This window comes from Patella vulgata, chromosome 2 (genome assembly GCF_932274485.2).
Source record: "Patella vulgata chromosome 2, xgPatVulg1.2, whole genome shotgun sequence".
NCBI classification, from domain to species: Eukaryota; Metazoa; Mollusca; class Gastropoda; family Patellidae; genus Patella; species Patella vulgata.
In genome coordinates, this window is record NC_065880.2 from 49,587,605 (window position 1) to 49,613,383 (window position 25,779).

General features: G+C 35.1%; 1 protein-coding gene across 9 annotated transcripts; it reads right to left on the reverse strand.

The window, feature by feature from the left end:
• Positions 1–1,089: 1,089 nt before the first annotated feature.
• Positions 1,090–24,810, reverse strand: LOC126811955 (cytochrome P450 10). Of its 9 annotated transcripts, XR_007675786.2 has the most exons (13): positions 24,356–24,666; positions 20,701–20,819; positions 19,677–19,877; positions 18,091–18,313; positions 16,191–16,366; positions 14,750–14,908; positions 13,598–13,659; positions 5,388–5,583; positions 4,616–4,790; positions 4,014–4,180; positions 3,605–3,686; positions 2,508–2,720; positions 1,090–2,227 (listed from the first exon to the last, which is right to left on the reverse strand). XR_007675786.2 is itself a non-coding variant. In XM_050538043.2 (12 exons), exons 6-12 carry the CDS (start codon positions 14,868–14,870, stop codon positions 2,111–2,113), a joined length of 1,071 nt encoding a protein of 356 aa, XP_050394000.1. In that variant the 5' UTR covers positions 14,871–14,908; positions 16,191–16,366; positions 18,091–18,313; positions 19,677–19,877; positions 20,701–20,819; positions 24,356–24,659; the 3' UTR covers positions 1,092–2,110. The 9 variants fall into 9 exon arrangements, 8 of the variants coding, with proteins under 8 accessions (XP_050394000.1, XP_050393997.1, XP_050393996.1 ...); XM_050538043.2 differs by lacking the exon at positions 13,598–13,659 and having other exon boundaries at positions 1,092–2,227; positions 24,356–24,659; XM_050538040.2 differs by lacking the exons at positions 13,598–13,659; positions 14,750–14,908; positions 24,356–24,666 and adding an exon at positions 24,714–24,810 and having other exon boundaries at positions 1,092–2,227.
• Positions 24,811–25,779: the final 969 nt, after the last annotated feature.

The window sequence follows — 25,779 nt, forward strand, 5'->3', positions numbered from 1 at the left end:
TTTCTACCTTCGCGTCCGAAAGTCTAATATCCTTGGCCTTCTGCTAATATCAATGAGCAAATTGTTAACTTTAATTACAAATTTTTGTATTTTGAATTCAAACAATTGCGGAATAAGATTAATTCATATCTGAATACAAATTACTTATGGTTACTTACTTATGGTAGATTTCCAGATCAGGTTCTATACGATCCTCTACTCGTCGACTCAAAGTAATTGTATGTTATTCTGGTGGATTTAACATTATAATTATAGCAAGATTCGTGTTTTTGCCAAAAGTTATCCAGTCGGGATTTAATAGTGTTGAGGTTTGGCGCACTGACCACATCTTCTGGCATGGTATTCCAGATGGGGGGGGGGGGGGGCTCTCACAGTGAAGGAATTTTTCCTGTCTTGTTTGCTCTCGGGACAAAAATCTTCTTGGAGTTTCCACGAGCACCAACCCTTGCCACATCGTTCCACATTTTATGGGGAGGTGCAGCCTGTTTTTCGTACTTTGTCTGCACTATTTTGTAACATTCTATTAAATCTCCCCTCAATCTCCTGTATGTCAGTGTTGGGATTTTTAACTGTTTCAGTCTTTCCGAGTAAGTAAGATCCTTGAGTCCTGTAACTGTTTGGTGTCCCTTTTCTGAATGTTTTCTATCAGGTCAATATGCTTCTGTTTATGTGGCGCCCACACAGTCCATGTGTGGCCTGACCAATGTTTTATATAGTGGCACAAATGTGTCCACATAATCTATGAATTGAAAAGTTCTTCTCAGTAGAGGTGTCATTTACATGATTTGATAATATTAAAAATAAATTATTCACAAACTTATTGTCGTAATCAGCACTTCCGTTGAGCGGCAATTCGACACAGAAAGGTGAATAAAGCTGCAGTAAATACTTTTTGACTTATACTATCATAATTATCGATAAATCAGGTGTTAAATTGTAATATTATAGACTATTGACCATCATTTGCAAGAACTGTCACATCTTTTAATATCAACATTATTCATATGGACCGTTCTATAAATTGATGAAAACAGAACTGTCAAAATCTAAGCTATCATGGCTGCCGTTGTCAAGTGTTGGTAAATGTTAGTAAAAAGGCTTGTTTCTAAATTTTGGATAGATTTTTATTCATTTATGTTAGAATAATAAGCATTATGAGGGTTTGTTACCTAGATATAATTTTTGTGGAGCAAATTCATTTCTATGGAGTACCATTTGCAACACATCATATTGTCCAATCAACCATTCAGCTGGACCTTTTCACATTCAATAGTGGACTATTAGTGTACAGTCTAAGATTAAACAATGTGTTGAGTTTGAATAAATATTGAATAAAATTTATAACAAACTATTTTACTATGAAACTTACTAAAAATGTCCAATGTTTAATTGTCAGTGCATCTTTATGATTCCAAGCACAAAGTTTCAAGGGCTTGAATTAAGAAGTAATACAAATGATAACAATGTGTATTCATTATAAAAAATTGCTGAAAACCAAAAGCAGTTTCAAGGAAATTGTGATGCAGTATTTACAATATTCCATACAGACCCGAAACATTTAATCCAAATGATGTTTATGATGGTACTCCATACAAAAAGTCTGAAAGTAATCCCTTAAAAAATGGAGGATATTTGAAAAATAAAAGTTTAATTATATGGACGTGTTGTGCTAAAACAACGATAGTTTTTAAGATTTGAAGTCTTGATGGTTGTAGTGTATATATTCAGGTATATCTGTGAGACTGTGATTTCCCATGTTGAGTTGTTTACCAACTGGAATATTTTATCTGCCAAAAGTGTGTGATAAAAAAGACAACACCTAACAATTTTATGTCTCAGCTAGGCTTGTTATAAAACAATAATTACCGATATATACAATACAATATACAACAACTTACTTTAAAAATCGTTTATCCATACGAGACTGCGATGGACCAATTATACTGAAAACGCCACTATCATGTGGCATTCAAAACTCCCAATTGATATATGGACGAAGGGCTGGATTTTTTTAGTAAGCAATACTATTTTAAAATATATTCTATAATACAACAGTTACTAAGCCGATTCGTTTTTCAGATTTTCTCAGAAACGTAGGTGTGCATTTTTTTCATTTTCTCTTCTCAAAGTTAAACATTGATTTCTGTTGAAGGAATCCAAATGTTTGGTAAATAATCTTTGGTGGCGGTACTTCGCCTGTCAGACTAACTTTAAAGTTCTGAACAATCTGAAATAAAAGAAAATAATTACAGACATTCGTTATAAAGATGTGCATGCGACCTATAAACGTGTACTATTCGTTTGGACTCGACGAATAAGTAAGGTCCACCCGTGTGCAAGTAAAAAAAATCAGTTGGAATCGGAAAAGAGCGGACAGAAACGCAGTGTTCTTTTTTCTGTTTATTATCAGAATTTGACAAAAATATAAATTTATGAAAAACCACTGCAATCAATTTCTGTTAATGAAAAGAAGTATATTTCTTACAGCATAGCTTCTCTACTCTTACCTTAGCAATTGCTAAATAAATTTCTTGTTCAGCGAATCGTCTACCAACACAGTTTCTAACTCCAATACCGAATGGTGTTAAACCCACTGTAGGAATAGGATCAACTCTTTCACCTTTCTCATCTCGTAACCACCTTTCTGGTCTATAAAAGGTTGGATCTTTTACATATTTGGGGTCCAAAAGCAATCTTCGATTATTTAAACCAATTAATGTCTGGAAGAAATCAATGTTCATGCCAAACATGACATTCGAATCGTTACACTTGCTTTCAAAACGTAAACACGTGGATGATAATTTATAAGAACTACAACATACCAAGAACAAAACATAATAGATAATTAGATAATAGACAGATAACTATAACAAAGTTGTCCTGAACAAATCCCACAAACAGGATGCAATCAATGGCTGAAATATGCACATTTTAGAAGGTAGGGCTATAATATTAATAGATAAAAAAGATTACAACAAAACGAAATTTCATAGTTTGCTCTGGGCGGGTGGCTCGATCTTAAAACTAATAACCACATGATGGTATATTGCCGATAATAATTATAATATCCAAACTTTGAGTATAGACGAAGGGAGTATAAAATCTCTTTTTAGAATAATAATTTGAACGTCACATTCTCCTTTTTAGAAGTAATTTTTATGTCTCGAATGATCTATGTTTAAAGCAACTCAAGACAATGTTTACATAAAATATCAGAACCATTGATATGTGCATATTAATAGGTGTTAAAAACAAATGTATATGCCAGTGACAAAATGGTTGAGTTCCTTTTTAAATGAAGGGTTTGGTCAGTAAGGCATACATTGCTACATGAAATAACCGAGGTAATCAATCAATATTTATACAGCGCTAATCAATATTTTAATGTCATTTTAAAAAACACCAAAATAAGTCATTTATTCCTAAAAAATAAAAAAATAAATAAAAACAAAACAAATTTTCTTGGATTATTATAAAGACAAAACATTTGAGAATGAAAAAGTCTTCAGTGGAGAACGAAATGACGTTAATGATTATGATACTCCCTTTATTCTACCTTGCTATGGTTGAGATTTATTCGCTAATTACAATATGATATGCCTACCCCCTTTGGTACATGATAACCACTTAATACAACATCTACAGGTAATGCTCTAACAGTTCCAAAAGATATAGGATAATGTAATCTGCAACATAATATTTAAACCTTATATTATATCCCATCATATAAATCACATAAACTGTCTCAATTACTGGTAATTCTTTCACACTATTATTATGATGTCAGTCAATTAGACTGTAGTTGCGTTTCTTGTTTCTTTTTTCATGTTGCTACATTAACATTGCAGCACAGGACAACAGCGGCCAGGGATGCGATGATGTTTTATGAAAAACTGATTGTAAATGATGCTTTCCATAGAGTATGTCATAGCTTATACACAAATTTCGCGTGTGGTAATCTTAGAAATTCACCAAAGAGATATAATATACTGAAAGATACAACGGTTTGTTACCTGAAACTTTCCTTCAAGCAAGCTACTAAATATTTCATCTTCGGTAAATTATCGGCCGTCAAATCGCCATTTTGGCCCATGTGTTCTATAATCTCTTGGTACAGAGTTTCCTGAACTTCTGGATAACGCGCCAAACAGTCCAAGAAATTCTCTAGATTTTTAGCGGTCTAAAATAAGAATGGCAGCAAATAACTGTGCAATAAAAACTAATATGGTAATACAAAATAAAAAAACCTCGCATCCCCTTTTTTTTATCACGTTCAATGTTCAACGTATAGTTCACCGTTCCTCGTAAAATTATGTATACGTAATCTGTACAGTAAAAATGTTTGATTTACTTGTAAGTCTTACGTGGGCTTCATGAAACTTGGCCAAGTGTCTGTCTAAAGTCCAAGGAACAAGCATGCCAAGTCTTTTTTCAAAGACCGCCGCCCCCAAGAAGATCAACAAGATGGGTCGTGTTTAAGTCCCAGTGCAGAACCATATTAAACACAGAAAATTTACATTGGACAAATTATTACACTAAGGGTGGTTATAACATAGCTAAAGTGATTCGAAAATCTTATTCATATTTATAATATTAGAAACAGTGGTAATCATACCGAGTCAGTGCCAGCAATCAATAGATCAATAACCAAACCAGTGATTTGGTCTATTGTAAGAGTCTCTGCTGCTAACAATGACATTAAAAAATTGGGTTCTTCTGGATTCCAAGTTCCATTTTTCTTCATTTGAAGACATTTATTTAGAGCTTCTTCTATCTGCATTCGACCGAATCTAAAAATGGTATGATTATGTACTAGAAGTAAAGGTTACATATTGACCAGGACATAATACTAAATAACCCTGAATACCTTATATTCTATGCTAATTAACAACGAATCCGTACCCACCACCAGTTCAGAATTTAGATGGGTCTTTGTTATAGATATTATATTATAATCGCGTTCGCCGACTGACTGTAACTGAACGGGGTTTTTAATATGTCGCCAACTTTAATTTAGACATTTTGAGGACAACAAGCGGGTGAGTGCGACACCTTTACACTTTGAATTCCAGCTGCCAAGAATTTCTCTTACTCTCACAACTATACTAATGTCCAAAAGAAAGTATACACTGCGTATTTTGTACTGCATCAACCAAAGTCGTTTTTCCATGGTATACGTTATTTGGTCAATTTGTTTCACATTTTTATTTTGCTTAGAAATGTTGAGTTTGGACGCAAGAGACACACTCGGTAATGCTTTATCTAATGTTTTTAATATAAAGAAAACTTAGTCATACTTTTAGTGTGTATACTTTCTTTTGGACATCAGTATACACATACTTTATTGACCAGGCTCACGAATATTAATGATACATATAATAATTTACCCATATGATTCATCTGCAGCTTTCTTGAATTTCTTGTACATCGGCGTCTCAAAGTATTTATATAGAGGCAGGCCCAGTCTTCCCTTATTAACATACACAAAAAACGTCTTGACATTGTCCAGATAATTCTTCACCTCTTCGGTTGCAACTCCACTTAAAATACCTAATCTTCTATCAAAACACACGACCGATATAGCTACAAAATATAATGTAATTATGGTTGGCGGGGTTTGGCACAACACCTGGGGGCTAATTGACGGAGACTCAGTGGTGCGCATAGCGTCATGCGTTTGAAGGTTTTGCGTCCACTTGAGATTTTGCACGCCCGGATCAAATGAGTATGTAAGCTTATAACTACCATTCGTAATTTCTACTTTTCGTCCCTTTACACTGTTAGAAATAAATGTTAATTTACCGTAAGAATGTGGTAAAATATTTACGTAGTTGTATGTTATTTTACAAATGTATGTTTTATTACATCAAACAGGAGTGATAGTACAAATAGTCGTAAAAAAACATATTATACAGGAGATTTTACCGTGAAATAATTTATTTTTACATACGTAACGTCAAAATACAGTAATGTTCAGTGTATTCAAACTATAGGAAGATGTACCGTAGCCCAAATTGGTTGTCGTAAAATGTTGAAAACACAGAATGTTTTATTCAATAGTAATGAAAGCAAACCTTGAAATATTTTTGTTAATATTTCTCAACACACAACCAATTAACAGTGACCGTTGAAGTCCACAACCAAATAGCAAATGATGTTACGACAACCACCAGGTAAACTGTCAGAAATGTATGTAAAATTACAGTAGTTCAAGGGTTTTTTGGACCTCAATTATCGGTATATTTTAGAACATAAACTACTTTTACCAAGTCTAATGTATTTTTACCGAGTTTCAAGTATGTTTATCGAGTTTCATGTCTTTTTGACAATAAGTGGCGATGGAATCAAGGACATATTCAAAATCCTGTAAAAATACATATAATGTAATAAAATTGAACTGAAAGTAACGCAGCAAGCGTGTTACTTTAAAGATTTTACGTTTGTTCACATTATTATGTAATTTACTTTTAGGTAAGAAATATAAGTAAAATTACAGCAGTTAAAGCATTTGTTTTTACCTTAAAATATTGAACGGAAAATAACATAGCCAGCATGTCATTTTACAGACTTACGTTTATTCACGTTATTTGTAAATTTACTTGGTATTCATTTCAATTTATTAACCATAATATGGACAATCACATTTTGTAAATTTAGTATATTGCATGTCATGTATATCTAGTTTCCATTATTTCTAAGATCTATAAAGTGTATTGATATTTAGCGTACGTTAATCAGTTTGTAAGTATTTTCTTAATTGCATAAAAAAAATGTTTTGACTTTCTGGCCGTAGGTTGTATTATCTCGTTTTCAAGTTCACTTGAAGACGGTAAATTAAACCGATTGACCAGTGTTAGTTGAGCCGGACTGTCTGTAAAGCAGGGTTATAATGCCTGCAAATAGAGAGTACCGCAAGCTTACATCTGAAAGCCTGGAACCATGCTCTCGTCTACCAAACAGGATTATCGATATTCAATATATATTGAAGTGATATTAATACGAAATATTTTACACCGGGGCTATTGCTCGAATCTTGCATGTAAAATTACCAATATTAGTATTTTTAACAAAAGTGTAAATTAACAGTGTGATGTATTATTACAAGAAATGTAAATTAACATTCTGCTGTATTTTTACAAGAAATGTAAATTAACAGATATGTCCTTCTACAGTAAATTGTTAAATAACTAATGGTGTAATTTTACCTATGATTTAGGGGCAACTTTTGCTGCCCGTAATTTTAGGGTAAAATAAACAAAATATTTTTAACAGTGTAGAACGCGAAAGTCGAAAGTCGAAAAGTAGAAGTTACGACAAAAATGTGAGGTGAAAGTACAGCCAAAATCGACTCGAAAATGGAAAATTAAAGACACATTATGTCAGATTTAGATAGAGAGTTGACCATTCTTGCATCCAAGGTTACTCAATGGAGCATCATGTTAAACTTGTCAACGTCTATGCTACATTCAGTTGATGATCCGAAATAGTCCATAGAGGATAACTGTCGCCGGAGTGCAATAAGTACTTCTTCGGGAATAGTTCCGATAAGCTTCCCTTTTCCAGTTTCAGTATTTGCGAAGTCGTTTCTCAGTTTTTCTAGTTCTGGCAGTTTAGCATCAACAAATTCTTTCACATTTTCCCACTTACGTTTTCGATCACCTCCACTTCCATCTATACCTAGTAGGTCCATTAGAGGATATATGAGAATTTCAACAATTAGTGAGTAGACGTCATTACAGCAAATAAACCAAGTATTCGATATGAATGAATGAATTGCTAATACCAGCTTGTTCGAATTTTCATCAAAAAAGCCACTCACTAGAGCATCGAGATTCTTGAGAAATTCTCTAGCCAGCTCGACAATCTTACCAAATCGATTAGAAACGAACCCTGGGAATAATGCTGAATCATATCCATTAACAGACATCCATTCCTTGAATTCGTTGTACAGCAAAACGGACTGTGATGAATGACCGGGAGATACTAACTTAGCTAATGCAATTAGACCCAACGAATGAACACTGGACGAGCTTGTACGCAGTATTTTATCAGCTTGGATCAGTTTATCGAATTCAATCTTCTGTTCAGTGTCTTTAAATGTTTGACCTTTGGCATAGTCAATACATAGTATCAAATGTGCGCAGCATTTCAATATTTTGTCATTTTCGATTTGTAACTTGCGGAACAAAGCCGTGCAGTCCGCCGCTCGATCACTTATCCAGAAGTCAATCTGTAATTTAATATCCCCTACGTTTGTTTCCGCCAAAATAGCGAGTCATTTTAATTTCATCTCGTATGCCTTTGCACCATCATTTAATTGATACGTCATTTTTTCTACACACAATTTATTACGAAAAGGTCATGACGGTTTTCCTGAAAATCCGCCATTTTGGAACCCATTTTAAATTGGATTTGCGAAATTAATTTTTGAGTCTAGAATTGAATTTAGAGACATAGAAAAACATATAAAAGACATATCCAACAGGAAAAATGACGATTATTTGAAAATCCTCTACTTTGGAACCAATTTTTGCGGCCATTTTGAATTTCCGCCATCTTGGATTATCGAAATTCATTTTTGAGACCAGAATTGAATTCAGCCACCTCGAAAACCATATAAAAGACATATAAGAAAACATATCTTACGAGATACTGATTAGTTATATGACCGGCACCAAGTGAAAAATTCAGTTTTTGACAAAATTTTGTCAAATTCATTATTTTCGGTATATTTCGCTTATAAATCCACTTTGCGTTTAAAGAATTAAAAAAAAAACTATTTATTATCCCATCCCTACCATAATAGCCCAAAAATAGATAATGTAAAATGAAAATATTGAAAATTTCATTCAAATTACTTCATTCTGAGCCCAGTTATCACTGTTTGTAGTTTTGACAAGATGTGTGCATTGTGGTAACCAATGCACTGGTATATTCGAGACTTAGCCTCGCTTTCCCGTCTTTAAATTAAATTTTTAAATGGAGAACCGTTCTAATCTAGTCAAAATCTTGAGTATCCGGTGCCATCGAGAGTTAATTATGGTCTTGTTTTGTTAATAAATGTCTATAGTCCGGTAAAAATAATAAATGACCTAGAACAAATTCCAACAGAATTTTTCTCGACGGCATCTGGTAGAGGGGTCCCTGAAGGTCTCCCAAACAAAAATCGCCCAAAATAAAAAGATTTTCGAGTAATTAGCATAAATCCAATATGGCCGCCATTGGCACCTTAAAACTCCAATATCTCGGGAGTGATTGATTTTATAGGGTGTAAATGTATTAGAGGTAGATATAAAAGTGGTACCAAAAAATAAAAAAAAGCATAATCCATGACGTCCCTGTGACGTCATAACGTCATAGTCCAACAATTGGCATAAATCCAATATGACTGCCTTTGGAAACTTAAAACTACAATATATCGGGAATGGTTGAGTTCAGAGGGTGTAAATGTGTTGCGGATAGATAGGAAAGTGCTACCAAAGAATCAGAAAAAACCTTGCTAAATTACGCCTTATGGAAATCTTAAAACTCTAATATCTTATGTATTATGGGCAGACAATGTGAAAAGACAATATTATTCGACAATGTTATGATAATTTACGAAAAGGGGATTTGGAATTCGGCCAGAAGAGATTTATCAAAACAGCAACCACACTAATCTGCAGCAAGATTATTAAACAAAATCCATCACACATCCAGAAAAGTATTACCTGGACCAGAAACAATAAAGTTTTTGAGTGCATTGACAAATTTTGCATCAATTTTGCTGAAGGATACACAATAACTTTCAAATGTTTAAACGATCCTTTGACATCACCCTATTTATCCGATTTGATTAAACAATATGTGCTTTCTCCTTCCTTACGTTCCTTATGTCCAGTACAAAAGTCAAAGTTTGGTGAGAGAGCTTTTGCGTACGCAGCACCAAACGAATGGAACAAATTGTCTCTGGAAGTCCAAAATAGCCCAAACTTGGCTATATTTAAACGACGTCTAAAAACCCGTTTTTTACCCAAACTTTTGAACTATAATTTAAATGCTTCACTTTCCATTTGTATATTGTAACTTGACTATTCCTTTGTATTCTTTTGTTTATTTGTATATACATTTATATTTGTTTATAATCATATCTACGTTGTAAAGCGTCACAGAGCAGTCAGACTGACTGAATGTTCAGCGCTATAGAAAACGATTATTATTATTATTATTATTATTATTATGTTTGGTAAAAGCTGCGAGACCCTAAGCAATTTTAGACCTATTTCATTCAGCGTTCGCGAAACAGCTACATCATATTTATGGGCCAGGATTTCTGATCGGTACTTTGAATGCATACGACTTCTGTACCTCTTATTTGAAATTAAAGCAGCAACGATGTAGTAATACTGGACTTCCTTGTTGTGTTTCCTTTGTGATCGTAAGATAAAAGTACAGGTTAGTTCGTTTCTACAGCTTTACTATTAAACTGCTTGCAGGGCTTCTATGTTCCACGTTCTCAATAAAGCATTGCACTATAAACCCCAGAATGCCTCGCTCGGCATTTTTGTCCGAACGTGGCAAAAACGTATTAAAATTTTTGCCATAATTTTGCCAAGTTGTAACGTGGTAAAAACAAAATGCCACGTTTGTCTGGAGTTCCAAAACGTATTTTTTTTGTTAAATTGCATTGTTTTTGGAACGAGGTATTTTGTCCAGAACGAGGCTGATCACAAGGTTGGATACACGATTTTTCAAAAGGGTTGGGGGTGGGGTTCAGCCAAACCCAATATTTTGTTCCTGTTTTTATATAATAAACGACGGGTTTAAGATGAAAACGTGTCATGTATATTGAGTTAGTTGCTCGGTCCAAAGGTAGAAGATTTTAATGGCTTTTAACACAAAATTAAGCAGTTTTATTCTCCAAAATATAGTCCAGATCGACCCTTTATGTAAGAATCCAGACGTAGGCCGGTCACCTGAAGGATGTAAATGTAATTATCATTTTTAATATAGTTGTTCGCATCGCCTCACTTTGCATGTCATTATATAAACATAAATTGTGTCTATTTCATTTTTCGATGGATTTTAATTTAATTGCTTTTACCATTTTTATGCATACAACTGAGTGACAATTACATAAAATTTTATGTGATATATTAAATATAATATCGTATATTATATAAAAAAAGGAACAGCATATTTGTAATTAATAATATTCAAAGGCCTAAAAAAACAATTATCGAGTTTGCTCCGCTTTGAACTTGGCTGTTTTTCATTTCTCTCATCTCTTTGTTGGATATATTGTGTGAACATATGAAACTGCAACAAAGAACTTGGCTGTTTTTCATTTCTCACATCTCTTTGTTGGAAATAATGTGTGAACATATGAAACTGCAACAAAGAATGTAACAAACTCTTTTATGCAACGAATGTCATTTCTAGTCGACTTTGCCGTGTTTTTTTTTATCTACATAATCGCTTGAAAGTGTCTCCAAATAATGTTATGCTGTCCTCGATACGCTCGACGAAACTTTGGTTTGGCTGAACCCCACCCCCAATCCTTTTGAAAAATCATGTATCCAACCTTGTGAACAGCCTCGTTCTGGTCAAAATACCTCGTTCCAAAAACATGGCAATTAAAAAAAAAAACTTTTTGAAACTCCAGACAAACGTGGCATGTTGTTTTTACCACGTTACAACGTGGCAAAATTGTGGAAAAAATTTTATTAGCACGTTTTTGCCAAGTTTGGACAAAAATGCCGAACGAGGCATTCTGAGGTTTATAGTGTTGATAGCTGCTAGGAATATCAGGGTGAGTTCTGTTCAATTTCACTCCCTAATTTCTGCACGTCATAGTCTGACCTAGGCCTTCATTTCCTTCCCAAATATGGAATAAGCACTCCCATTCTCCCCAAACCAGGGGGAGAACATTACCTTATTTGGTCTATCAACCACATGTCATAAACAGATAAGAGACACATGGACAGAAGCTCCAGAACTAGAGCCGCCAAGTTTGTTAACTACACTGTTAGAAATATTTTGGTTATTTTACCCTAAAATTACGGGCAGCAAAAGTTGCCCCTAAATCATAGGTAAAATTACACCATTAGTTATTTAACAATTTACTGTAGAAGGACATATCTGTTAATTTACATTTCTTGTAAAAATACATCAGAATGTTAATTTACATTTCTTGTAAAAATACATCACACTGTTAATTTACACTTTTGTTAAAAATACTAATATTGGTAATTTTACATGCAAGATTCGAGCAATAGCCCCGGTGTAAAATATTTCGTATTAATATCACTTCGATATATATTGAATATCGATAATCCTGTTTGGTAGACGAGAGCATGGTTCCAGGCTTTCAGATGTAAGCTCGCGGTACTATCTATTTGCAGGCATTATAGCCCTGCTTTACAGACAGTCCGGCCCAACTAACACTGGTCAATCGGTTTAATTTACCGTCTTCAAGTGAACTTGAAAACGAGATAATAACCCTACGGCAAGAAAAATTTTTTTTTTTATGCATTTAAGAAAATACTTACAAACTGATTAACGTACGCTAAATATCAATACACTTTATAGATCTTAGAAATAATGGAAACTAGATATACATGACATGCAATATACTAAATTTACAAGATGTGATTGTCCATATTATGGTTAATAAATTGAAATGAATACCATAAGAAGATACTTGTAGGAATGTTTCGTTTCTATGGAATACTAAAATACAATAAGAGATAGTAAATTTACCGAATAAGTAAATTTACCGAATAAGTAAATTTACAAAATAACGTGAATAAACGTAAGTCTGTAAAATGACATGCTGGATGTTATTTTCCGTTCAATATTTTAAGGTAAAAACAAATGCTTTAACTGCTGTAATTTTACTTATATTTCTTACCTAAAAGTAAATTACATAATAATGTGAACAAACGTAAAATCTGTAAAGTAACACGCTTGCTGCGTTACTTTCAGTTCAATTTTATTACATTATATGTATTTTTACAGGATTTTGAATATGTCCTTGATTCCATCGCCACTTATTGTCAAAAAGACATGAAACTCGATAAACATACTAGAAACTCGGTAAAAATACATTAGACTTGGTAAAAGTAGTATATGTTGTAAAATATACCGATAATTGAGGTACAAAAAACCCTTGTACTACTGTAATTTTACATACTTTTCTGACAGTTTACCTGGTGGTTGTCGTAACACCATTTGCTATTTGGTTATGGACTTCAACGGTCACTGTTAATTAGTTGTGTGTTGAGAAATGTTAACAAAAATATTTCAAGGTTTGCTTTCATTACTATTGAATAAAACATTTCTGTGATTTAACATTTTACGACAACCAATTTGGGCTACGGTACATCTTCCTATAGTTTGAATACACTGAACATTACTGTATTTTGACGTTACATATGTAAAAATAAATTATTTCACGGTAAAATCACCTGTATAATATGTTTTTTTTACGACTATTTGTACTATCACTCCTGTTTGGTGTAATAAAACATACATTTGTAAAATAACATACAACTACGTAAATATTTTACCACATTCTTACGGTAAATTAACATTTATTTCTAACAGTGTAATTCACCTGATGCCAGCTTAAAAATTGAACCTGAACCTGAACCAACTGCATACTTGACACTACAGTCCCTGAAATCGTCAATAAAGAAGAATTGTTAGCAGAAGAATTGTACAGTCCATAATTGAAATCCAGGTCTATCAGAAACCAAGTAAAATATTCCTGTTAAAACCTTTACAAACTAATGAAATATATGAATTGTTTGACAAGATGATACAAGTACATTTAATACATTTTCACCCTCTAAACTCAGCCATCCGCGAGAAACTGGATGTTTATGGTTCCAATGGCGGCCGTATTGGATTTATACTAATTTTTGGACGTATGACGTTACGACGTCACGGTGACGTAATTTGGCAATGTTTTTCTGATTCTTTGGTAGCACTTTCCTATCTACCAGTAATACATTTATATCCTCCAAACTCATCCATTCCCGAGAAATTGGATTTTTAAGGTGCAAATGGCGGCCATATTGGATTTATGCTAATTGTTGACCATATGACGTTATGACGTCACAAGGAAGTCACCTAGCATCGTTTTTCTAGTTCTTTGGTAGCACTTTCCTATCGACTCGTAAACCATTTACATCCTCCAAACTCAACCATTCCCGAGATATCGGAGTTTTAAGTTTCAATGGCGGCCATATTGGATTTATGCAAATTGTTGGTCGTATGACGTAACAGGGACGTCATTTGGCTTTGTTTTTCTGAGCCATCTTTCCTATCTACCCGTAATACATATTGGATTTGTGCTAATTACCCGAAAACTTATTTCTTTATTTTGGGCGATTTTTGTTTGGGAGACCTTCAGGGACCCCTTTACCAGATTCCATCGAGAAAAATTCTGTTGCAATTAATTAATAGTGACATTTCAGGCCTAAAGAAAGACCTGCAATAGGCAGATTTAGCTCTTGCATAATGTATGTTTAAGAAATAAACACATCGCGATATTAGCAACCCTGTTTTGTCGTGACTTCTACTTTTCGACAGGCATTTGGCTTGTGTAGCATGATGTCGACTTTCGACTTTGTCATATTTTTGTATTTATCCATGTCAATAAGAAGGTGCCAACAACCATACCAAGCCAAAATTAATACAAAATCAGCAGACACCACGTCCCTGTGCCACCTTAATTTTCTTAGTTACGAAACGGAATTCTAACCGTAAATGTCTACATAATATCCAATATTCAGTAGGTCCAATGGAAATTTTACACAGGCAGCAATTGAGTACCAATTCCAACTCTCAAGGGCTCTTTTACGTGCACGCCAACTCATCATCATAGGTCACAATTCAATGCTATCACCCAGTGATTACGTTTCTAGTGCAAGGAAAGATTTGTAATATAAGAATCTTCAATGAAAAAAATGGAATTAAACAGTTAGAAGGTTTAATGGATCCATGTGATTTAAAGCGTCGACACATGGATCCAAAATTTTCACAGTCTACAACAGAATACAATAATAATAATAAATAATAATAATAATAATAGCTTTATTTCCAATCAAGGGTCCACAGGGGACATGGTACAGAGCAAACAAAGAGGGAAAACCCAAATGACAGTCAAGTAAGAAAATATAATAGTATACATAGCTCACAACAGGGGAGATACACATATAAGTACCTTATGCACTAAGGCTTCATGGCGAAAAAAAACGGCTCATGAGAACATTATTATTAATTAAGAAAGGGAGATAAATCCACTTAACTCTTAATGTTACAGATCAATATTAAGCATTACAGAACAGCTGTATTCATCCGCAAAAAAAATAGTACCTAAAATTCATGTACATTATATAGGTTTAAACGTCAAATGAGGTCAAATGAATAGAGACGTCTTTAATATATACTAAATATTCGTATCATCCCAAATCGACAATAAAACAGTGAGAAAAAGGAAAATCTAAGTAATGGCAATCTAATTAACATAAAATTTACGACATAATGGATTCTTCAATGTTTTGATGGTGATCATGAAGAAAATAGGCCTACATCTGTTCTCAGGAATCCGATAAGATTTTCAAAAAAAAGATCAGTAGAATTATAGATTGTTATTCCACAAAGTCGAAAGGTATGTTAGATTTTTCATTCAGTCAAGTTAGAGCGAGTTTATTGCCGTACTTTGAGCTCCAAACCCGATAGAAATGAAGGCGGAAGTGGCCATAATAGTTTTAGAGATCGCTACGTGATGGCGCTCCTGCGTCGCGACAAACGGGGCCGATTTGTTGAGAATAAAGTGTGGTAATTTTGAAAAACTAAGTAATGATTTTTCACAGATTTGTTACCATTCCCTCGAAATAAATATCACCAAATTCGTGATTTATGATAATAACGGACAGCTAAGGTCGTTAAAAATCAAAGTGGTAAATTTTATATCGTATGTTATAAATTACGTGCCACGTGAAAACCGGTATCCAAACTGATATGGTTTCACCCGAGTCTCATTCCCAAGGAACCAAGCACAACCGGGCATTATGGCACCGATTTAGTTTACGCACTGAACAATTATACAATGGATACGGTACAGATAATATGCGGACAAAATTCCTACATAATTTATTTTCATGAACAGGTAAATTCGTATACGATTATCGTTTACTTACATTCGGTGGCATATAGGAATAAGAGTTCTCGGACCTGGTCTGGATGGGTGTTCTGTAATTTATGAACCAGATCTGTAGCCACTTCTGACTGTCTTTCTATGTAATGAAGAGCCGATTTCGGTCGCACCAACTTTTTCTGTATTTGATGCCGAAGCTCAGCCCATTTTTCGCCATGTCTAAATTTAACAGAAATGCATCACGTTCATATACAACCGTGAATTAAGATAAATAGAGTAATATGTTCTTACTGTAAAATCTAAATGAAATGAAATGGGGTTTAACGTCCTATTTTTCTGAACGTGTGTGTGTGTGTGTGGGGGGGGGGGGGCGAATGATAAACGCGTGCGTGTTGCATCATAAGATCTGCCATTGAGTCAAACGGCGTGGTTTCGATCCCCCGGTTGTGCGTGACAAGGAGTAGGGTCGTATGTCCAGTATGTTCAACCCCGTGGGTTTTCTACGAGTCCTCGGGTTTCCTCCCACTGCTAAAGATGAAATAAAATTGAACCATATGTTAGTCCGGAAATGGCCTAATTTATGTCGAGTTGACGTAAACCCTCATACTGCCTGCTATGAGATAAATTTTACCCGGACAGCGGCAATACGACCTACTCTTATTTCGAATTCCAACTGTCAAGGGTTCTTTTACGTGCACTCCAATGTTTATACGGGACCTTAGTTTTTCATCCCATCTGTCGTGTACCATGACTAACAAACGGAAACCGCACCGGAAAACACTGGGAGCGAACCAGAGACGTCCAAGGTCAGGGGCGGATCTAGGAATTTTGAAAAGGGGGGGGGGCGCCGCAAAATGAGGGCACTGACCGCGGAGACGGGGCACGCCGCTGAGAGGGGATTTTTTTTTTTGGGGGGGGGGGCCCCCCCAAGAAAATTATCCGTCATTTCCTTGCATCTGTAGCCATTCCAAGAGCTATTTGGCTGATATTTTCGTTTAAGTAAACATTCGGAAATCGTTGAAAAAGAGCCTTAAAATCGAGGAAAAAAGCCAGTTGAACATGCGGCTCGAAAATTGTCAAGGGCGCGCGAGGCATTATGATGGGAAAAAAGACGAATCTATTCCCTAGCCACTTAACTATTTAAGCCTTGTAACTTGTTCTTTGTACTGTCCACACATGAAACATTGCTACATCAAGTTGTACTCATGCGCGTCGGTGATGGACATGAGTGTATACGCCGCCGATTCCACAAGATGTCTGTCTATAGCACTCTATAGGATTAGGGCACCGTCAGCTAAACAACAAGAATTCGTTTGAAAGTGGAAGCATTAATTAGACCAGACTGGTGTGTTTGAATCGATGGTTTGAGTCATTTGGGATCCCTGCAACGGGTTGGGAACGGACATATTTGGGTCTGAGAAAAGGCACTTTCAGCAGTAAAAAAGGGCATTGTCGAAAATTAGGGGGGGGGGGGGCGCCCCTTGCCCCCCCCCCCCCTTGAATCCGCCTCCTTAGGTAGCGAGTCAGGGACTTACTCACTGGACCACTGCGGCTCCTTATTACTGCAAGGAAATGGTATGATAGGTTAATAAAAGGTAAAACTATTTACTGATAAATATCACTGATCTGTACAACACGACCAGGTGCAATATCCCTCCGTATAATTATACGAAATTGTTAAAATGGCATATGTTTCTCATTTAAAGTCCCAACACGTCTTTCTGAACTAAACAAGATTTTTCGTTTCATATTACAACTGGTTAACAAACGCTTAACAATCAATCAACATTAAGTATATGCATTGATACAGCAGTGTTGAGGGTATATGTATCAACCAAAACACGGCGAGGAATACTCGGTATGTACATTTGAGTCAATTTGACTTATTTGTTTAAGTGTTAAGTGATTAATAGAAATATATTTCGTAAAAAATAGTTGCTTACAGAATTCCTAGGTTTTTGGGTCTTTTAGTTCTCTCAATATAAACTTCGAATAGTCCCAATCCTGGTCTAATTGGATATTTGCCTTCATTTTTATAGACGATTTCTATATCATTGGGATCGCTGGTGAATACAGCGGACTTCATAAGGGATAATTTTATTATAGGTCCATATTTATCACACACATTGTCCAGTACCTCATGGAAACGTTCCTGGTTATAGTTAGCTAAAAATGAAACAAGCGGTTGCCTATACAAGATACGTCCACACTTTCCAAGAGATGAACAGAGAACAAGATAAAAAGGCGATTTTCGACCCAATTATGGACCATAATCCAGGATCTTACGGTCTGACATGCGCCAGTATCAAAAGGAACTAAGATCTTTGGGATATAGATATATATTTTAAGTTTCTTCAAAATCGGATAAAAAAATGTGACCTATAGAATAGAGTAGCCTAAAGTTAATGACACGACTTTTCGTATAATAAGGGGCCATAATCCAGGAATGTGTGGCCGTATAAAAACGAAAGAAGATATATTCAAAGAACTGATGGAAAAAACGGTGGATATTCTTTTTATTACAATAACGTTTCACTTTTCTGCCCCACCCGAGCTAATGAACATGGGCATGCGCTATACAGCGTGCTGTGAGAAATAATTTGCCTGCACAGCGGTGTTTCCGCTTTCTCCAACTGACAAGGATTCCGTAATAAACGGCTCGGTTTTCGTTCAATCCGAACACCTAGACACCTGTCCTTGTCATACCCTCTGACCTGGCCCACTCACAAGAGGAAATCATATGTGAAATAATATTATGGTTTTGAATAATTATTCTCCATTGTCAAAAATATTAGCTATGGTATAGGTTTAATCTGAAACGCAAATTAAATTGTTTATGAAATATTGTGACAATAACAGGACATGGGGTCTAAAGACAAGTAATGGAGAAATATGATGGCTGAAACAATATTATCTTTCATAGTATTGATTCTAACTTCATAACCAAAAATATAAACAGTATATACTGGTTATTTTGATACGTTAACTGAGCTATAGATTAATGAACATGTTGGTCATTTACATTTTTCTTTGTTATAAAACATATATCATATTTGTTGACCAAATTAATTAATAATCCCTGTCAATATACAGCTTGGGGTGCATGTCCATTCCATATTAGGAATTTTAGCTGTTGTCTTTTACGTAAACACCACAGACAAAAGAATAGGCATCTATAGATCAGATGGAGTGAGGGCTAGAATAGAGATGTTAATTTTAAATATTGTAATGCAGACTATTGTTTAACTGTTGTGACATAAAAACGTAGAGAAATAAAACTATCGTTGTTCCTGTTACTTATTTGAGTCGGTATCGTAAGAAAACACATTGGTAGCAGCCGAGAGTCAAACAAACACTTAGAAAATCATGCCAAAAGAAAGGTATGTGGCAGCGGTAGTGCAACAGACCTCCTGATGTAATCCCAGTTATTACACTCGTAACTGCGTCACATAATTTGGCATGGCGTGCTATTACAACTTCAGAATTTACCTTTCACATCTTTCGGGAAAAATTCTCTGAAATTACTTACAAAATGGTTTAAATAAAAACATAGCACCAATTTTTGGTATATTGTATATTCCTGTAGGTCCTGGTATATCTTTAAATGGTTTAGGGTTAGAGGTTTTGATATCAGATAGTTGTGCAGCAGCGACTGTAGAATTGTACTTGTGTAGGAGCATTGAATTGTGTTGCCCATACTGACGTAATAACTTGAAACTGTTCATCATAGCTAAAGAATGGGATAAAAAAGACTAAGTTTTAAGATGGCGCTAACTATAAGTATACAAGATTTAGCAATAGCTAAGGGTGCATTTCGACGAAAGTTTTTTAATAAGGTAGTTATTTCCAATTTGATACATATGGTAAGTAGATATACTCAATCCTACTAGAAAAATACTCGATTCCCTGAAAAACACCCATGGGGAATCCCACATGACAATGATGTAAGGTACGGGTATCACTAATTGGCAACCTGTTGCCTAATTATCTACTCGAATGACGTAAGGAATGCTTCTCATGTGTTGACCAAATGGCTATTGGGAGACTTAAACGTATATCAAAGAATGGCAGAAGATAATCCAAGAATTTACCATTTCGTGCTTCAAGATTAAAATGATATTACTATTTTCAATGGATAGCTATAATGTCTGTGCATACAGATAAAATATAGATGATTAAAAGAGAGGATGTCTATTATTATAGATGATTATTTTCTGGTTAAGTAGATATAGCCTATATTATATATATATCATTCCATAATAGAAAATTTGAGAATAGTGACTCTTACAATAGACCGTTTACTAGTTTCGCGTAGACGGAACAGGAAATAGGTGTATTTCTATGTAAACAATCCCATTCGTTGTTTTCTTCATCGTTTGCTGTCAAGTATTCTAGTGTATTTTCATATATAGTTTGAGAGTTAGATGCGATTTTCAATTAATTGAATTTTAAATAATTATCTCAATCCATTAACTTTGTAGTTGCGCACCTTCTTTTCTCCATTGTATATTTTTGGTAAAAACAAATAAAATCTACAAAGACTATATACGTACCGGTACTGGATAATAGAAAATCTATCTTCATGTCACCAATAAGCTATTGAGAAACAATCGTGCGAAAATATTGAGGGAAGGTAGACCTAGTCTGTATTTTCTGTGTAATCTGTTGTATTCTGGCAAATGGAAAATAGAAGCCCAAATTAGAACCCCAAGAAAAACAAGCGGTTGCCATGCAAAATACGCCAACGTTTTGCAAGAGATAGACAGAGATCAAGCTAAAAAGCGATTTTTTTGTACAATCTGGGGCTATATATCCAGGATGTTATGATCCGATATGCGACAATATCAAAATGAAACAAGATCTTTGGGATATACACATATATTTTAAGTTTCTTCAAAATTGGATAAAATATTGTAACCTCTATGAGGATGTATAAACTAACCAGTGACTGCCAGGCAGGATACGCCCACATTTTACGAGAGATGGATAGAGAACAAGCTAAAAACAAACGGGATTTTTTGTACAATCAGGGGCAATAATCCAGAAAGTTATGGTCTGAAATGCGCAAATATCAAAAGGGACTGAGATCTTTGGGATATAAAGATATGTTTTAAGTTTCACTAGAATCGGATAAAAAGTGTTAACTCTAGAGGGTCCACAACCTTCGTATTGCATACTTTTACACAATTTGCGTACAAAGAGCGGCCATTTTGGCGGGCAGGTTCATTTCGATTTTCCCGAAAATCGAAATCAACCTTCATTATGGTGGAATGGTGAAATATTTAAACGGTTTTTAAAATCGGAAAATAAATTGTGACCTCTAGAGAATCCGCAAGCTAAAAATGCGATTTTTCGAACAATCAGCAGCCATAATCCAGGTAGTTACGTTCAGATATAAGCGATTATCAAAAGGAACCAAGACCTTAGTGTGTAATGGTGATATATTCACATGTTTTTAAATTGGATAAAAATTGTGACCTCTACATGGACGGCAAGCTAAAAACGTGATTTTTTTGTACATTCAAGGGCCATAATTCAGGAAGTTACGATCCGATACGCGCGAATATCGAAAGGAACCAAGATCCTTGAGTTATAAAAATACATTTCAAGTTTCAACAAAATCGGATCAAAATTGTGACCTCTAGAGGGTCCACAAGCTTGATGTACCAGATGATATACACTATTTGCGTACGAGGGGCGGCCATTTTGTCTGTAAGTTTTGGGTCGATTTTCATGAAATTTGACCTCAAACATCCTTAGGGTGTAACGGTGATATACTAAAACGGCTTTTTATATCGGATAAAAATTATGACCTCTAAAGGGTCCACAAGCTAAAAACGCGATTTTTCGTACAATCAGGGGCCATAATTCAGGAAGATACGGTCCGATATGCGCGAATATCGAAAGGAACCGAGATCTTTGGGTTATAAACTTACATTTCAAGTGTAAACAAAATCGGATAAAAATTATGACCTCTATAGGGTCCATTTCGTACAATCAGGGGCCATAATCCATGAAGTTACGGTCCGAAATATCAAAATCGGATAAAAATTGGCCGGACGGACGGATGTCCGGAGGGACAGGGGATGACGGCAATATACGTCCACGTGAAAATGTGGACGTAGAAAAATTTAGAACTTGACTAAACAAACAAATTTATCAAGAGCCGAAACTCTGGCAAAATTCGTTGAAAACCAATTGTCTTCTTCACTTCATGACCTTAAACACTGCGTATATTCACAAGATGTTTCCAACTGACCAAGGGTGATAGTCCTGAAAGTAATTGTCGGAAATCGCCTATATTCTACAGCGCCCACAAGGTTGTTTTAATTGATCAAATGTCATAAGTCTGTCAGGAATCCTCGGAAATCGCTGAAAATCAATAGGGTTCTCCGTCGCATGACTTTAAACTATGGAAGGGTATCGCTGCCAATATTAAATGCTCTGCTACAATGTCTTTTCCATTGATTATATGTAAAAAGTACAATGTACAAAGTCATAACACCGGTAATGATAAAGTCAAAAAATACCTCTAAGGCAAGAGTTAAATGTAAAACGTCAAATGTTAAGTGTTAAATAACAAATGTTTTGTGTGAAAATGCTTTTTTTTGACGTGTCTACATTTTACATTTCTCTCATTAAATTTTACATTTGCTCTCTGCCACATCCCATTTGTCATTCACGCATTCTACATAGCATGTTTCTACATTAAACATTGTGTATCAGTCGAATAATAATTTTAACCTCTAGAGCGTCACCGAGGTGACGTTACAATGTGGGCGTATATAAACTCCTAAATGGTCTATTATATAACATTATTTTATGATACAATTAAATGTCCGTGTGCACTGCATAATATGTCGGTCGCCATACTTATTCTTTGGTGTATAACTTTTCGATGTGGGATAATACATACTTACAATGAACATAATAAGTTACTATAGATGGTAACATCAATAACGATTTCTTCATTGATAAACAAGAAACCTGTGATAAACGAAGTACCATAGTGCGTTATACTATTAGCTTAATATGACTTATCTATGTAACACAAATCGTATATTTATATGTAGGTCTAATATACATGTATATAATAACACAATGTTACTAGGTATACATAACAACACTAATATAACACATAATTTCAAGGATAATCATAAGCTTAATTGTTAGGTGAGTCAACATCCCAAAACAGCCATTCGGAATTACTTTAGATTAAATAAGGTCAAAGTTCGAGAAAAGGCTGAAATTAAATCTTGATTCAAATTCAGTATACAAATATTTGTTTATATGAGTTTTAAAGTTAACGTTGCATACTAAATTACGTTGAAGTATATTCGACAACTTGTCTGTGATATGGAAGCGGGCTGTTGTCTGTAAGAGGGGTGTTGTACTGTGACAAATTTATCCCGATTCATATTGGCATAAGAAGTAATTTTTCGTTCTAAAGGGGGTTTCACTAAATTACATTTAAGGATATTCGCTTACCGCTTTGTTCATTCGCATACTTTTAACGAAATTCACATTGTTTTCAGATATTATATGTTTAGTTCATGTTTTAGAGTTACGTGTAAGCATATTCTCATATAGAAGGTGGGGGCTATAGTGGTTCAGTGTGTAATACGGTGGTCCCAGGTTCGATCCCGTGTTGGCCGAGGAGTTCATCGGGATTTTCCAGCGTGGTTCCCCCTAGTCACTGGTGCAGGACACAGTGCCTGACAAGGGCATATAGTTGTTCGGATGGGACGAAAACCCGAGACCTCGTGTACACATTGGCGTACACGTAATTAAATGGGCCCTTGGCAGTTGGAATTCGATATCAGAGTAGGCCGAAGTGCCGCTGTCCGGGAAAAAGTTCCCTTATAGCAGACTGCACGGCGTATACCCGTCTTCAATAGTCCAGACGGCGCAGAACAATTAGACAATAAACCCCGTTTATTTTCACATGGAAGGAAGGTATCCACTACCATTAAAATCGTCCATTAACACTCGCAGTAAACAATAATGAAAATATCGATCTTTAATTGTAAATCCCATTTTAGTTTATCCTTTAGGGCTATATTTGATCATATTTCCGGATATAAGGCATGCATTCACTAGCACAGTAGAACTCGCCATTATCAATGTGTCACACATACTGACATCAATGAGATTATACAGCCCCAAACAAAAACACATTGCTTTAGTAACGCTATATTGATAACTCACTTAATGGCAGCCTCCTGGTATACTGAAAACTCACTTAATGGCAGCCTCCTGGTATATTGTTTGTGTCAAAATATAATTTTTGGTCAAATGCTTTAGTTTTCGTTATGCACCGATTATCAGGACCCTGTCCACTAATGATTTCTGAAGGTCGCATCGTGCAGAGAATGCCAGCTCTTTCTAAAACATATATTTAGTTATTGAACATTTTATGGACACACAATTACTAGATGTAATTCCTATGACAGCCTTCGAGAATGACAGCCTTAATTACCGCATGACACCTGCGAGCATAATGTAAAATGTATGCCAGGTCGCCAGGTCTATTTATCAAGCTTTAATTGCGACCTTACCTACCTACCTGAAAGATAACGCCCCAGAAAACGTCAGTTCGAGGCCGGATCTGCAATGCGTCCTGCACGGTTGATTTCAGGTTGATATGTGCCATAATTAGACCAAGTAGAAAATAAGATATGTAGATAATACGAGAGAACATTTGGGACAAGTAAATTTATGAAATAAATATTGTTGAAATATTGCAATTTTGGCTTCCCGGCGAATTGACAAGTACCTTAATTATTACTAGGCGACCTATATTCTTCAACAGCTCCATACAAATTAAGCACATTCGAGCTGAATGAATTTATGTGGATGACGGTCGCTAGTTGACTCGCCACATGTCAAAAATGTAGTAATTGAACGCGGCGCCACGTATTTACGAATGGGCAAACACCTGGCCTCAAGTAGGATAAAACAGTTTGGGACAAAATATAACGATAGCAGACGTACAAGCGGAATATTAACTATAATGTCATATTAGCTAAAACTAATTTTTCGTTTAGGTCATATTCGAGACGCAAATCCAAACTGGGCGCGCAATTGTCACGTTCAGATGAAGTCAATAATATATTCAATAAACTTGTAATTTTTTGGTGAGAGTCGCTGTCCAGGCCAAATTCTCCCACAGCCCATTGCACATAGGAATAAAGAGTAAAATATAATATCTTTCAAAATGACCGAAAAATTGCCTTCTCTTTATTTTTATGCTTTGCCGATTCCTCAAAAGCATTTGATTCTGTTTGGCGCAAAAGTCTCCTTCTTAAATTACTGAAACATGAAATTAATGGAAAAACATTTGAATTGATTAAATCTATGTATAAAAATACATCCTATGTGGTGAAATACAACAACTCCATTTCGAATAACACCGATTCTACCATGGGAGTTAACCAAGGCTGTGTTTAGGTCCTACATTTTTAAATATCTATATCAATGATCTAAACAAATACTTAGACAATTCTACAGACAATTATCCTATATTAAATATTACGGGTCAATCCCATCTGCTCTTGTTCTGATGTCATCTACCGAAATAGGATTACAGAACACTCTTGATAATTTAAAACGTTTCTGTGATGACTGGAAAC

What these genes read in the sequence shown, in the direction of transcription:
- LOC126811955 (XM_050538040.2), bottom strand. Translation starts at nt 20,731, where the DNA reads ATGAAGATAGATTTTCTATTATCCAGTACCG. An exon ending in ATTCCTATATGCCACCGAAT is followed by an intron (nt 5,584 to 16,190) that starts GTAAGTAAACGA and finishes TATATTTTGTAG; the next exon opens with CTATATCGGTCGTGTGTTTT. An exon ending in GCTGCAGATGAATCATATGG is followed by an intron (nt 4,791 to 5,387) that starts GTAAATTATTAT and finishes TACCATTTTTAG; the next exon opens with ATTCGGTCGAATGCAGATAG.